Source organism: Diadema antillarum, unplaced genomic scaffold, assembly GCF_040938485.1.
Source record: "Diadema antillarum isolate AM-2024a unplaced genomic scaffold, OU_Dant_1.0 scf00000065, whole genome shotgun sequence".
NCBI lineage: Eukaryota > Metazoa > Echinodermata > Echinoidea > Diadematoida > Diadematidae > Diadema > Diadema antillarum.
Window position 1 is genome coordinate 1,785,682 of NW_027270954.1, and position 13,648 is coordinate 1,799,329.

The 13,648-nt window shown below is 37.9% G+C and overlaps 1 protein-coding gene across 1 annotated transcript; it reads left to right on the forward strand.

The window, feature by feature from the left end:
* The first annotated feature begins 4,085 nt into the window (after positions 1 to 4,085).
* LOC139716431 (sulfotransferase 1A1-like) lies at positions 4,086 to 12,606 on the forward strand. Its single transcript, XM_071627977.1, has 7 exons — positions 4,086 to 4,107; positions 4,312 to 4,494; positions 6,192 to 6,301; positions 7,792 to 8,041; positions 8,547 to 8,641; positions 11,599 to 11,800; positions 12,497 to 12,606. The coding sequence occupies exons 1-7, from the start codon at positions 4,086 to 4,088 to the stop codon at positions 12,604 to 12,606; spliced, it is 972 nt and encodes a 323-aa protein (XP_071484078.1).
* Positions 12,607 to 13,648: the final 1,042 nt, after the last annotated feature.

Genomic DNA, 13,648 nt, shown 5'->3' on the forward strand with positions numbered 1-13,648 from the left:
TGTAGGACGGAAACCTAGAAGAAAATGAAGATAATTTCTAATTCTATCAAAAACGCCGGTAGCAACAACTTTCCCGAGATTCCCAGAAGAAAATGAAGATAATTTCTAATTCTATCAAAAACGCTGGTAGCAACAACTTTCCCGAGATGTCCAGTTATGTCAGAACTTGGAAAACCTGTATGAGAAGTAAGAATGCTTTTGTTTCGCTATTTTATGATTGCTCTGTGGTTTGAGAAAAAGTTAGATAGTCATGTTGCTGACGTTGATGTATACTTTATCATGAAATTCATGCCAGGGTTTGAATCGTACCAAACACGTACCAAATATTTCAATAAAAGCGTGGGCGATACAGCAAGTGCACTCCCGTTACAACGAACACGTTATAATGAAATTTCGTTACAACGAAGTAAAAATCCAGGTCCCAAAGTGATCATAATCAAGTCTATGGAGCATATATCTTGACAGCAAACACTCTTTTGGCGAAATTTTTGTCAAAACAAAGTTATTTCTGAGAGCAACTGATAACGAAAAACAAAAGAAATGTGCACCGATATATTGAAATGCGGATCGCTCACGAAATTACATAGTTTAATAAACATTTACAGAGCATCTCTGCATGGACTTCCCGAGGACTTCGTTACAACGGGAGTGCACTCTAATAACTAATAATGCAGGCAAAATCAAAGCAGGAATCTGACATTATAGTAGTCCTACTGTTTCGTTGTTTAATTTGAATGAAACTGGTTTGTGAAACATATTGACGTCACCGGGCACACTTTTGAGTACTTATATTCTAACTGCGTATGAGTGTGTATGTGAGAGAGAAATATCAAAATCATAACATTCATAGTTACAGAATAAAAAAATTAATCTTCTAAGTCTTCAACTTTTAAAGTTAATTATCTTTTCAACCGAAGATCACTGATAATTGATATACATTCTCCCAGCGTACAGAAAGGGTTCAAATCGCCCCATTGGTTTCAAACTTATCTCTTGTTTATGAGGACATGAGACACACACTTAATCATCATGCACCTGTGTGGCAATGTGGTCCTGGTTCATGTCACACCAAAGTGTCAATGTTATCAGAAGATCTTGCAATCACATGATATATTTCATGATTTCCTTCCGGTCCCAAGGGCCTGCGAACATATATTGCATCGTTTAAATTTGACCGAAAAAATACAATGCGAAGCTATTTTGTTCAACAACTGATTTTATCCTCTCTCTCTCTCTCTCTCTCTCTCTCTCTCACACACATACACACACACATGATGATGCATACGCAATAATATTGTCAGTGCACTGATACATGCTGCAGAATAGATCGTTAAAAAAGATTATACACATATATTCACTTTGTACAGTTGTATAGCAAGGTCAATTGAACCACAAAATGTAATACTGTTACCTCTCTTACCACTTTTTTTTATATAGGTAAATGTACTTTCATGATTAGCAGGCGTTGGCATGTTTGTAAAGTATAATTGGTTCAAGTGTATTTACATTTAATGTTATTGAAACTTATACTACAGGTTTTCCAGGCAAATTATGTCATCCAAGTTCCTATTCCGAGCATGAATTTTACGCATCCCACGCTCGCAGCACTGAATCCGCAATCACATCAAATCCCGTCATTCAAATTCAGTATCATAGCAATCACTTGTTTATTTGCGTCATTCAAATTCAAGATAGGAGCGTGAATTTCAGCAATGAACATTCAAATTCATTTCAAACGGCGACAGAATGTCGTCGGTCATTCAAATTCGTGAAAAGGCAACCATGTTCCAAAAAGGTGCATTCAATTTAAAAGAAGTCTTGCATTTAGTTAGCATGAAAATAACAACTATGCTCTCCTTTGAATGTAAAATTTAATCGAAATTAAGAAAATGGTACTGCATTTAACATTGGTTTTTCTAGTATGATTACTATTTAATAAACAACATACAGTATACTCATGGTTCGCGTCTTTTCATCATATATGCTGTATCTGTTTAGTTACAAGAAATTTCGATATAACGAAAGAAAACTGCCGGTCCCGAGAACTTCGTTACAACGGGAAAGCACTGTAAATACTTATTATGGAGGCAAAAATCAAAGCAGGAATCTGAAGATTGTAGTCCTACTGTTTCATTACCTAATGTATAAAATACGATTTACATACAGTAACGTATGGAATTGGAAATGCAGGGGACCATCGTCAGAGCTCGACTAGGAAGATGGTCCCAGATCAAGTAAGATCATTGTGTGTCATTTTGTCTTTAAATTGATGCATTGTGTGGTTAGTGTTGGGGCGTTGTATATAATATGTCTATATTCTTATATAAAGTGATAATATATTGTTTATTAAAGTCTATTGCATGAATATGTTATATTAACTATGTCACATCATTTATGTGTTCCTGCTTTCCTAAAATAAACTCGTGAATAAACAACTTTTTTCTTTTACTGAAATGAAATGAAACAATTTTCTGTGTTTGCTCTTGTTTCACTTTTTGATTAAAAAAATGTGTTGTGTCTTTTCAATTAGCTGTTCTATTTGAGTCATGATGTCGAACTCTGTTGCCTTTAATAATTTCTATATGCCACGATTTGAAGTGATCGCTTTCTCAAGAGCATTCGATTACAATACTGCAGTAGATCTTTGCTTACGCTTGTTGCCCATGTCTGAAACTGGTTTGTAAACCCCAGTAGGTAAGTATAAGATTTTCGGGGGGGGGGGGTGGGTAATGAAATTTTGAAATAGTGGACCATTCAGAAGAAAAAGCGATCGAGCGTGGAAGGGTTTGGCCGTACACGACATTTTGTATGTGTGTGTGGGGGGGGGGGGGAGCAGGGGGTTGGTGCATTTTCAATCGGGGAAAGGGGGGGGGGGGAGACGCTCAAGCAAAGGAACGACAAGACAGGGGAAGGGTTTTGGATGGGACAGGTATCTTACCCTCCCGTTATCCTGGTGCACACTGTGGGTGCCATATTTGGAATCGTCTTACAAAAAAGGTAAGTGGAGACTTTAACGTTAAAGGGCATGAAACTCCAGCTGGCCTGCTACTCGTCCTTCCCTCGTGTATTTTTTAACTGTAATACATTGTCACCTACAGACATGGCACCTTTTCTTATCTTTTCTCACTCTCAAAGTGTTAGATTTTCCGACGGGGACGTTTGGAGCGGGAAAAACTGTTCTGAGCATGTGCTAAATCGCTTAATAAACTCGATCTATTTATTGCCTGCGTCGTCTGAGTTTTCACGACGCGTTCTGGGCTATTTTCACGTCCGCTCAATTCACGACACAGAGAGCTGCTTGATGCAACGGGCGCCATTTTGATTTTTACACTTTGCGCCTCCGCGTAATCTAAAGCTACTTTTCAGCACAACGCAGAGAGAGACTAGAGGAGAACGTCCAAAACACTCGTCGTCTCAAAAGTCCGCGCCGCAAATCTAAAGCTCCCTAATTTAGGGATCAACTTCCATCAGTCTTCCTGACCACAGTCTCCTCGAGCTCTTCTTGCAGCCCAACCCATCCCTTATTGTGGTATCGACTGGATATCTCATGATTTGCAGCCAGCATAACTGACAAGGGCTCTGGCTGGGGAAGGAAAACCTGAAATAAACCAAAATGGAGAAGTTTAATGGCTTGCTCTCTTGCCAATAAGTAATATGAATTATCTGGGAAGTTGCATCCTAAGAAGCATCGAGCATTTAAACAAAGAAGTGCTAAAGTAAAAAGGTTATAAGCTTGTTTGTATTGTGTATATAGAAATATACGAATGGGTAGAGAGAGCGAGAGAGAAAAAGACGAGGGGGGGAGGGAGAGAGGGAGAAGTGTACAAATTTCATGTCTAGGAAGCCATGGGAGAATGAAAGATTTGAGTGAATACAAGTCATTTTGAATCTACGAAAAGGATAAAGAAATAAAAATGGAGAAGGAAAACAATTCATTCACTGTTACATTTTATGACTCCAAATATAATACAGCCACACACTCTGCACATTAATGCTCTAAATTGAATAGACGTATAAAAAAAAGAGCTGGAGGGCTAGCCGTAGGCTCCGTTCGACGAACAGTCGACGCTACGGTCCAATTCAAAATGGCGTGTTCTCGTCATGCAGGTAAGAACAACATCACGTTCGTGTGTTTACGACAAATTAGTGAGGCTAAGGCCTTTGCTGATATAACAATTAATTCATTTAATGTCTTTTTATGTGTATTGCAATAGCCATTCTTTCCCAGTCAGCAGTGCTTGTGAATATGCAGAGTAATAAAGAACAGTCATGTATTTCATCACAGCATTGCTCTGTGTTTTTATTACTCAGAAAGAGCTCCTGAAAGTGACCAGCCCATCTTCTCGTCTGAAGTTCCTGCCTGTGTAAAGGAGAAATGTTACGAGTATCGTGGAGTGATTGTGCCAAATCACATGCCCCGTCGTGCTTTAGTGGCGTTGGAAAATTTCGAAGTACGGCCTGATGACACGTTTGTCATAACTTATATAAAGTCAGGTGAGTTTGAGACTGTTCTGTATGACTAACCTCGGCAAATGTTCACCACATTCAAATACTAGTATATACTATATCAAGCTGTAATTTCTTTTCTAACTTCTGTAAACAAATTCAGTGTAGTGTATCTGTAAAGCCCGTCACAGAATATTTTCCTCAGAATTTAAGTCACCGATGAAGAGTGCATACAGTGAAAACGAGCGTTATTCCAGATGTTAAAGGGGATAGCTAGTAATTGATCAGTGGGAATCAGTGGGAATGCTGGCTGATGATTGTTCCAACCCTTGTGGGATTCATTTAAGAGTACATTATGTATCTATTGTTGTGTGAAAATTATTTGCTTCAGAACGGTCTCATATTCAAGTAATGTGCAGTTAAATGTTTCCAGGCTAGCATGCCTGTACAGTGACGGGGCATTAAACTGCACATAACTTGAATATGAGACCGTTCAAAAGCAAATAATTTTCTCACAACAATAGATATATAATGTACTCTTAAATGAATCCCACAAGAATTGGAACAATCATCCCCAGCATTCCCACTGATTCCCACTGATCAGTTACTAGCCATCCCCTTTAAGAAATATTAATTCATAACCTACCCGGCAATCCACTGAAGTCCCCTTGTCGTTGTCTCAGGGACCAATTTTATCAAATCTCTCGATAATAGCATTAACATGATCTTCAAAGTCATAATACTTTATGTTTGAATCGAGTTTGTTTTTCAATAGGTTCATAATTATATCAGAAGTATCCCTTACTTTATGTACTAATTATATCCCCGTTGGAATATTGTATTCATCTAATCAAATCTCACATTTGAGTCTCGGTGAGCTCGTGCCTCTCATGCCTCGCGTACGTTGATATTGACCTTTTAACCTCTCTTCCTTCCTCGCCTTTTCCCCTGCCCTCTCTAATCACTTCTGTTACAATTTCCACGCTTATCCTTTAATATATTAAAGAGAACTGCCACGTAGTTTTGGTGTGTGTGTGTGTTTGTGTGTGTTAATATTGTCTCCCTTTTCTTTCCAATTAAATCAATAAACAATCTGCATCAGTTTTGATAGTTCAGTTATTATCTTTTCATGAGGAGATTGCAAATTGGAAACCCTGCGTGTCAGCAGTCTTTTTCCATTTCTGACAACGTAGTTCGATACGGTCATAGAAGTCACAGTATAACATTCAGTATATCAGTATAGTATTTTCCTTTATTGGGTGAGATACAGGAGAGTTGAGCCAATGTAAGATAACACCAATCAGGGTACATTGAAGCCAATTGAATTGAATTTCATCTTTATCTGTTTACATCATGATTCAACTTTCCAACAAGTGTCACATGTCTTCCAAAGCTGGCTCAGCTCTCCTGAAGACATGGCTCAACTCTAGTCACACTGCGGGAGTGTTTAGCCACTTGATTTTTTTTTCAATTTTTTTTTAAGGCAATTATCCAGAATGAAATTGCATGCTTCATCATTTTACTTCAGTTTGGTAACAAACACTTGTTAGAAGCAGGGATTGATTAGAAGATATTAAAAAAAAAAAGAGCAAGAAAACGTGGCTCAACTCTCCTGCATCTCCCTATACCATGCCATAATAATAATACCACGCATTATGATGCATATAGATAAAAGTGTTAAAGTGTTATTCAATTTTCTGCTGGAAATGAAATAAATGAACTCTTCACACGCATTTTCTCGTCAGGGACCACTTGGATGCAGCAGATAATGCTGCTCGTTCGGTACGAAGGGGACGTTGCAAAATTAGAAGGAGAACATATAATGGCCATGGTTCCCTTTCTAGATATAGTCGACGTAATCACATGCCCTGATGTGAGTATTGTTTTACAATGCCTTCATTTCGTTAGTTGATTTTCAGTTCTTTCAATCGACTGTAGTCATCGATGATACTCAAAGAGCACGAGTGCTTGAGCAAGGAAAACGTGTCGTCTTAGGTATTGTACAGAAAGTAAAAATCGCAGATGAAAGGGCAAAGCGCATACAATTATGGCTTAAAGAGGAAATCCAGTCCAAATACAAGTTAGTCTGATAAGAAAGAGTAAAATATTACGAGTTCAACGGTACAATGTATAAATTTGATCGAAATCGGATGAAAAATAAAGAAGTTATGACATTTTGAAGTTTCGCTATTTTTGAGGGGAAACAATTCTTGAACACTCAATATGAATATGCAAATGGCAAAGTGAGTATGTCATTTCCTCACAACTTACCATATAGTTTGTAAATAAAATTTTGTAATTTCCAGTTTTTCGTTCAAACGTAATTATTCCCTGACGCTTAAAAAAACTCGTATATCTAACTGATCACTATATTCTGAAGTTATTAAACCAGGAATAACGTCAAGTTTCAGACTTCAATGACAGAAACATTGAATTTTTGTATTTTTGTGTGTGTGTATACGATCTATGGAAAATTGTAAGGGTATGACATGGTTAGTTCACTCATTTGCATATTCATATCTACTGTACACGAAATGTTATGCAGAAATTAGCAAAGCTTCAAAATGTCATAACTTCTTTACTTTTCATCCGATTTCAGTCAATTACTGTTGAACTCGTAAGATTTTACTTTTTTTTTATCAGACTAAGTTTTATTTGGACTGGATTTTCTCTTAAAGAGAGTAGTCATTTCTAATGGTAGAAAACAAAGCAAAAAAAAAAAAAAAAGGGAAACAAGAAGGAATATCAAACTTTTTGGACCGATATTGGCACGCTGTATATTTGCCAAAACCTTTCGATGTGTAATGTAAAATCATAATTTGTCCAGCGTTACAGATTTTTTTTTTCTTTTTATCCGCTGTTACTCTTGGTGAATAACATGATCGTATGCTCGATCTATATCATTAAGAATATCAAGTGAAAAAGAAGGAACTACTCTGAGGGTTTATTTTTACCCGCGTCACCGTCTGATATCCGACGACGGTACTATTAAAGAGCTAGAGCTATTTCACGGCAGTTAAACAATATGTTTGAACAAATTACCCAATGCCTACCTCTTTCGTTGTCTTTTGATCTTATTCATAAAAGCTTCTAGTAGGCGAGTTATAAGAATGCATTTCTTTGTGGAAAGAGTGCGAGTACCCTTTGTTTGATCTTCTTCCAAGGCTTGTGAACATATGTATGTGTTCAGCAACCAATAATTTCTTAACTATATTTACACAATATAACCTTGTTATCCACCCACATTTCTTATAATAATATACCTCACATACTTTCGGATAAATGCTGCGATAAGTGAGAATATTTCAGTCATTTTGGTTTTGACCTTCATATCCATTCCTTAAGGTGAACAAAGCCCCGTTATTTTCTGACTATGCGAAAGACATGCCATCCCCACGGATCTTAAAGACCCACTGTCTTCCCGACTGGCTGCCCTTGGATATCAGATCAGACGACCCCAAAGTAAAGGTCATCTACGTGGCAAGGAATCCAAAGGACACCGCAGTGTCTCTCTACCACTTCTGTCGCTTACTTCGACATCTGCCGTCCTACGAGACTTGGGATATCTTCTTTGAGGAGTTCATCGCCGGAAGAGGTTAGTGGCGTTACGCCTACGAGTTTAGAGGTACACCAGAAGTGCAAAATATGTTTCCAACATGAAGTTCAGGATGATCGTTCTCCTACGATAAATTTTGAGGTGGGGAGGATTTTATTGGAAAAAAAAAGAGATACCCTCATACCAAATAACCTTCTCGAGGATATTCAAATGTATCAGTCATCAACAAGCTTTACGAGTGTAAGTGAAAAAGAAAACCTCGTATTGAAAGATGCAATAAAAGAGATTAAGCGTCACCAAAAATGTTGTTCCCCTCTTAATACCATCTATGTAGCTATGGGATTACCCACTTTAGATTTTGACACTAAAATAGCCAATCTAAGTTGTTGATTTAATACTATGGCTAATGTGCCTAACATTATATTATGTAGAACACTGCATCTTTGACTGAACACTTAAATGCAATTTGCAACATTTGAATAGTTTTAGTTGTGAATTTCCAATTGAAGGTAAATGTCGTGTTGTCGTTGATTTTTTTTTTCAGCGATAATGGGATCCTGGTTTGAGAACGTCCTACCCTGGTGGAGAAGAAGAAATCATCCAAACGTGCTCTTCCTCAAGTACGAAGACATGAAGAAGGTATGATGTGATTACACTAAATGCTAGGAAGCAATACAATCCAGTCATTTTATTTGCATGTGCCTCAGGACAACTTGAATCCATTTAATAATTTGACGTATATAATATTCAAAGATGAACTTTTCGTGATCCATTTGAGAAATAATTTCTGTCCTTAAAGAGACATCGATAATGTACTATGAATAAGGGAAGCATTGCTCCTTTGAGATATTGAGTATGAATTTCAAGAGAAAATGAGAAGAGAGAAAGGCAGATTTGTGCTTCTAAACGAGAATTAAAATGCTCTTAGCAAAGACAGTACAGTGAACTGCAAATTTATTTTGTTGCAAAGTATCAGATATACCAGAGTATTGCTATATTGTTACGACCAAAATCACACTGAGAATGATCGCAAAAAAGAATCAATATATGAATGTTCAGGTGGTTTGTTAACAGTTATATTTCGGGTACAAACTTGTCAATCAGTATAATTAATACACAATTACTTTGATATACATCAGAATAACAATGCAATCATTTACACATGCTACAGTGGAGTCAACACAAGTTCCTTGTAATCTCCTGAAAATGTCCACAGATGATATGTCCGATGCACAGATGGATATCCTCGATACACCGATGAAATGATCCCTCAAACGTAAATCACTAGGCACATGTTACTGTAATCCAAAGTATAAATCCAAAGTATAAATCCACAGCGACACGTGTAGAATCCAGACGTAATGCCGACCGAGTCCAGTTGATGCGTGACTGATAATCCAGCGAAAAACTATCCAACGAGGAATCCAGCCCGTCACCGCTTCAATGTAGTAATGTCCATAGACATGATACTGGAATCGTTCACCAGTATAGGCGAATCAGTTCTCAGCAGGCAATATGTCTCCCAGACCTTATCTCCACAAATATAGCAGGTCAGCAGGTAACACAGGACTGACTATGGCTGCGTTTATCAACTTTCCCCAGTTTAAACGACTTTCGAAAGCCCTTTCGATAGCCCTTTCGATAGCCCTTTCCATAGCCCTTTCGATAGCCCTTTCCATAGCCCTTTCGAAAGCCCTTTGCATAGCCCTTTCGAAAGCCCTGTCCACTCCCTGTACCATTAATGTGCCGCTTGTTTTCGTCGGCTGCGTTTATCAACTTTCGATAGCCCTTTCCATAGCCCTTTCGAGAGCTCTTTCCAAAGCCCTGACTGCCTGTACTATTAATGTGCCGCTTGTTTTCTAAGAAGGGACGGCGAAAAGCAATTACCATCATAAAGACATATCTTCCTTTGAGAGTGAGGAGTCATGATACAATGCCACATGAATCAATTGTCTTCCTATCTGTGAGGCAGCTCCAGTTTAGCACATACTTCAAATATTTCTGAGTAGCGGCATGAGACATGGGATCAAAGGGAATGAGACTGTTGTTACTTTATTTCTCAAACCTTGTTGGTGAGAGAAACATCTCCTTGTTCCAAGCATATGCGTGCATTACACACAGCTGTATGTATACACCTGTGTACACGTACTCGTGTGCACTTTACGTGGCGCGCGTCTTTCCAGAAACTGGAAACGCATGGTTGCGCAACTGCAGTATAGGGCGACCTAAAGGGCTTTCAAAACAGCTTTGCGTTTATCAACTTCGAAAGGCTTTTACAAACAGGTTTCTGATAACCTGTTTAGGAAACCTGTTTGGATCGTCACAAATTTCGGGCTTTCGAAAAGGCTTTCCTAAAGGGCTTTCAAAACAGCTTTGCGTTTATCAACTCGTGAAAATTCCTTGAAAGCTGTTTGGATAACCTGTTTCTGCCGAGAAAGGAGAGTTGATAAACGCACCCTTTCGTAAAAGGCTTCCCTAAAGGGCTATCAAAACAGCTTTGCGTTTATCAACTCGTAAAAATTCCTTGAAAGCTGTTTGGATAACCTGTTTCTGCCGAGAAAAGGAGTTGATAAACGCACCCTATGACAAGTCGCTTCAGAGCAGAGGTGTTGGGTACTCTGCCTACATCAGAATTTTTGTGGCTTATATAGTTACCTTCACCCTTTCTGGAAGGTTCTGAAATTCTCTCCAACCTGGGGTTACATACTTTTAGTTGCAAGAGCCTTCCAGATACCCTAACTTACTGTGTGTCTAGTTATGTGCATAACATCATACCTAAAATAACTACCAATCACATTGGGCTACAAGGACAGTGTATGTATTGCATCACTTAGATGAATATGTTGGCACTTCCTAAACATTCTGGATTGGGTGAGTTCTTCCCTTTGATATGCATGCACTGTAGCTATACCAAATAGAAACTTCTCCACTAATCTGGTCAACCTGTATGTACATACAGACATTAGAGCAAGCATTGTTACATCATATATCTACTAGTGTGTACATTCATGACAATAATTATGTAATGTTTTGTGGGTTAATGATGATTGTGGAGAAAATTAAGTTAAATCACATGGCTCAACGGGTCGGGAAAAAACCCAACAACAACAAAAAGGACATGTAGTATGTCCGAAATTCAACCTACATCAATAGCTTAATGAAATACAAAAGAAATTTGAAGGATTAGTGGATAACTTTGTTTTGAAAGCCCGTCTGTGTTGAATTGTCCACGATTAAACAAGCGAGTTAAAAGCTAAAACGAAGAGTGCTACGAGAACTCAAAATTGAAAAGAATTTTTATTTCTCGCAATCTTCATTATCTCAAGCCTGCGTTTGTAATTGGCATCACGGATCTAGCTCCATGGTGGCATCACGGATAAAGGCAGTCCAAATGATTTCTTTACTCTTCCCTGAGAAACAGCGCGAATGTTAATGACATTCCTTTCCTCTGACCTTCATCATCGAATGACGATAGAAATATAGCGCATACTCACCTGCTGATAGAACCAGTTCACTTAAGGTATCTGGGAATAAATGAAAAACTTTGTTTTATGCGCAGTAGTATTGTTACAAAATACATTATTGTAATTAATCAGGATCATCGTGGGGCGGTAGAACAGGTGGCCAGCTTCATGGGGAAAGCCCTCTCCGATGACGTCATGGACCGCATCGTTGAGGCGTCCACCTTTAGTGCGATGAAGAAGAGCAAAAGTTCCAATCCTGACTCACTCATCACTTCAAGTGGCCTGGCTACGAGCGAAAACACCATGAAAAGTGGATCGTCATTCATGAGGAAAGGTATACACTGTCAGTTATGTGGTGACACTTTTTTTCCGTTCAAGAACAATCATTCAAAAAAGCATAAGTAGTTTTCAATTCGCCGAATTGGGGAGTTCATGCTCACCTGCACCAAGGAAATATATTTACCTTAAACACCACTACCCACGTACAAGGGTTCATTATTACTGCTATTCTCGGATTAATGGTACATTTAAGTAACGGAACAGATTTACACTCCCACAGAAATCATAACTGCTGAGCCTTTTGACTTTAACGTTGTTTAAAACTTGTAATACACACAATTATGCCTTATTATCAGAGACGTTTTTTGATAAGGGATAAAACATGTGGATGCTCTGTATACAGCAGTTAACTGCAGTTAGAGATTAACATGACAAATAAAGTCTCTGCTGAGTTGTTATCATTTAGTATTGCCGTTTCTAGTTTATGTCCAACTGAAATGTATTGTATTGCAATATCTATGGTGTTTTTTTTTTCTTACCACCAAACTCGGTGTTTGGAAGGAGTAAAGGCACTACCCTCCTTAGGAAAGAAAGGAATACTGTGATAAGTAAAAAAAAGTGAACGTTTGTGCAAAATTAATGATACTAGCATGCAAGAAAAATCTACTATTTTCTCCTGTTGTACGTAACACTGTTCAAGGAAAATGACAATAATCTTTGTAAATGACTGTTTTGCTATACATCTTGTTAGGTGCTATCGGAGACTGGCAGAATTATTTCACAGTTGACCAGAACCGCCGATTTGATGAACTCTACGCCAAGGAAATGGCAGGCACCGGGCTCGAATTTCAATTTGAATGAATTTTATAGACGATATTTCTTTTCTTTTTAATTCTCTTCAATGCTGTCAACGTTCCATTGATTATCGACCGTATTTTTTGACAATCTATCCTATTATTCGTTACCTATTTTGCCGAAGGGTGAACCATGTGGAAGATCCACACTAACAGCAGTTGTATTATCTTAGATGTGAAACTATTTTTTTTAATCAAGTGTCATCAAAGTAAATGTTATACGAATTTTTATTTGAATTTCTTAAACAGCGGTTAATCTGTCCATGATAACAAAACATTCACTGAACTGCTGAAACCATATTGATTGACAAGAAAAAAAAGTATGAGAGAATCTCAGATGCATCTTTATCGAACATCATTTCATTTCATTTTAATAATCTATTGTCCATATCATCGATATTTTATTGTTTGCCTGCAGCAAAATTTTGATATAATGAAAGAAAATTGCCCGTCCCGAGGACTTTGTTAAAACGGGAGTTGACTGTACCCGAAGCTCACTGACTATTTATACAAATTCTCCCTGCTCTGCACATAAACCTTTTTTAAGAGGTTCTTAAAGTCTTCAGACATACACCAATTTCCATCGTTCACTGCGTCATTTTTTTTCAGCAATCATTTCAGACTGAATGCGCGCAGCGTTGCAAATTTCAAGAATTTTTTTTTTTCATATTTGTCTTTTTTTGTCAGTGTTAGACATACAATTGAACATGGTGCACCATTGAGGTACAGTGGTCTGGGTTCATATCAAACACGGCAAATTGGGTTCATTCCGAAGCTGCCATTACGACATGAGACCTTGTAATCACCATGGTGTACTATGATTTTCCCGCACAGTTGCAGCGTTACCTCTGTTGAAATGAAGCAATTATCATGATTATGATTAAATGAAAACCTACCTTTAGAATCAATGATATAATGATTAATTCCAATACTCTTTCCCTCTGACACACATACGCTAAAACACATGCCAAGGCGTTATACGCAATAGTTGTTGATACACTAATACACCCTGCAAAACACATCCATTATAAAACAGTTATATAATTTTT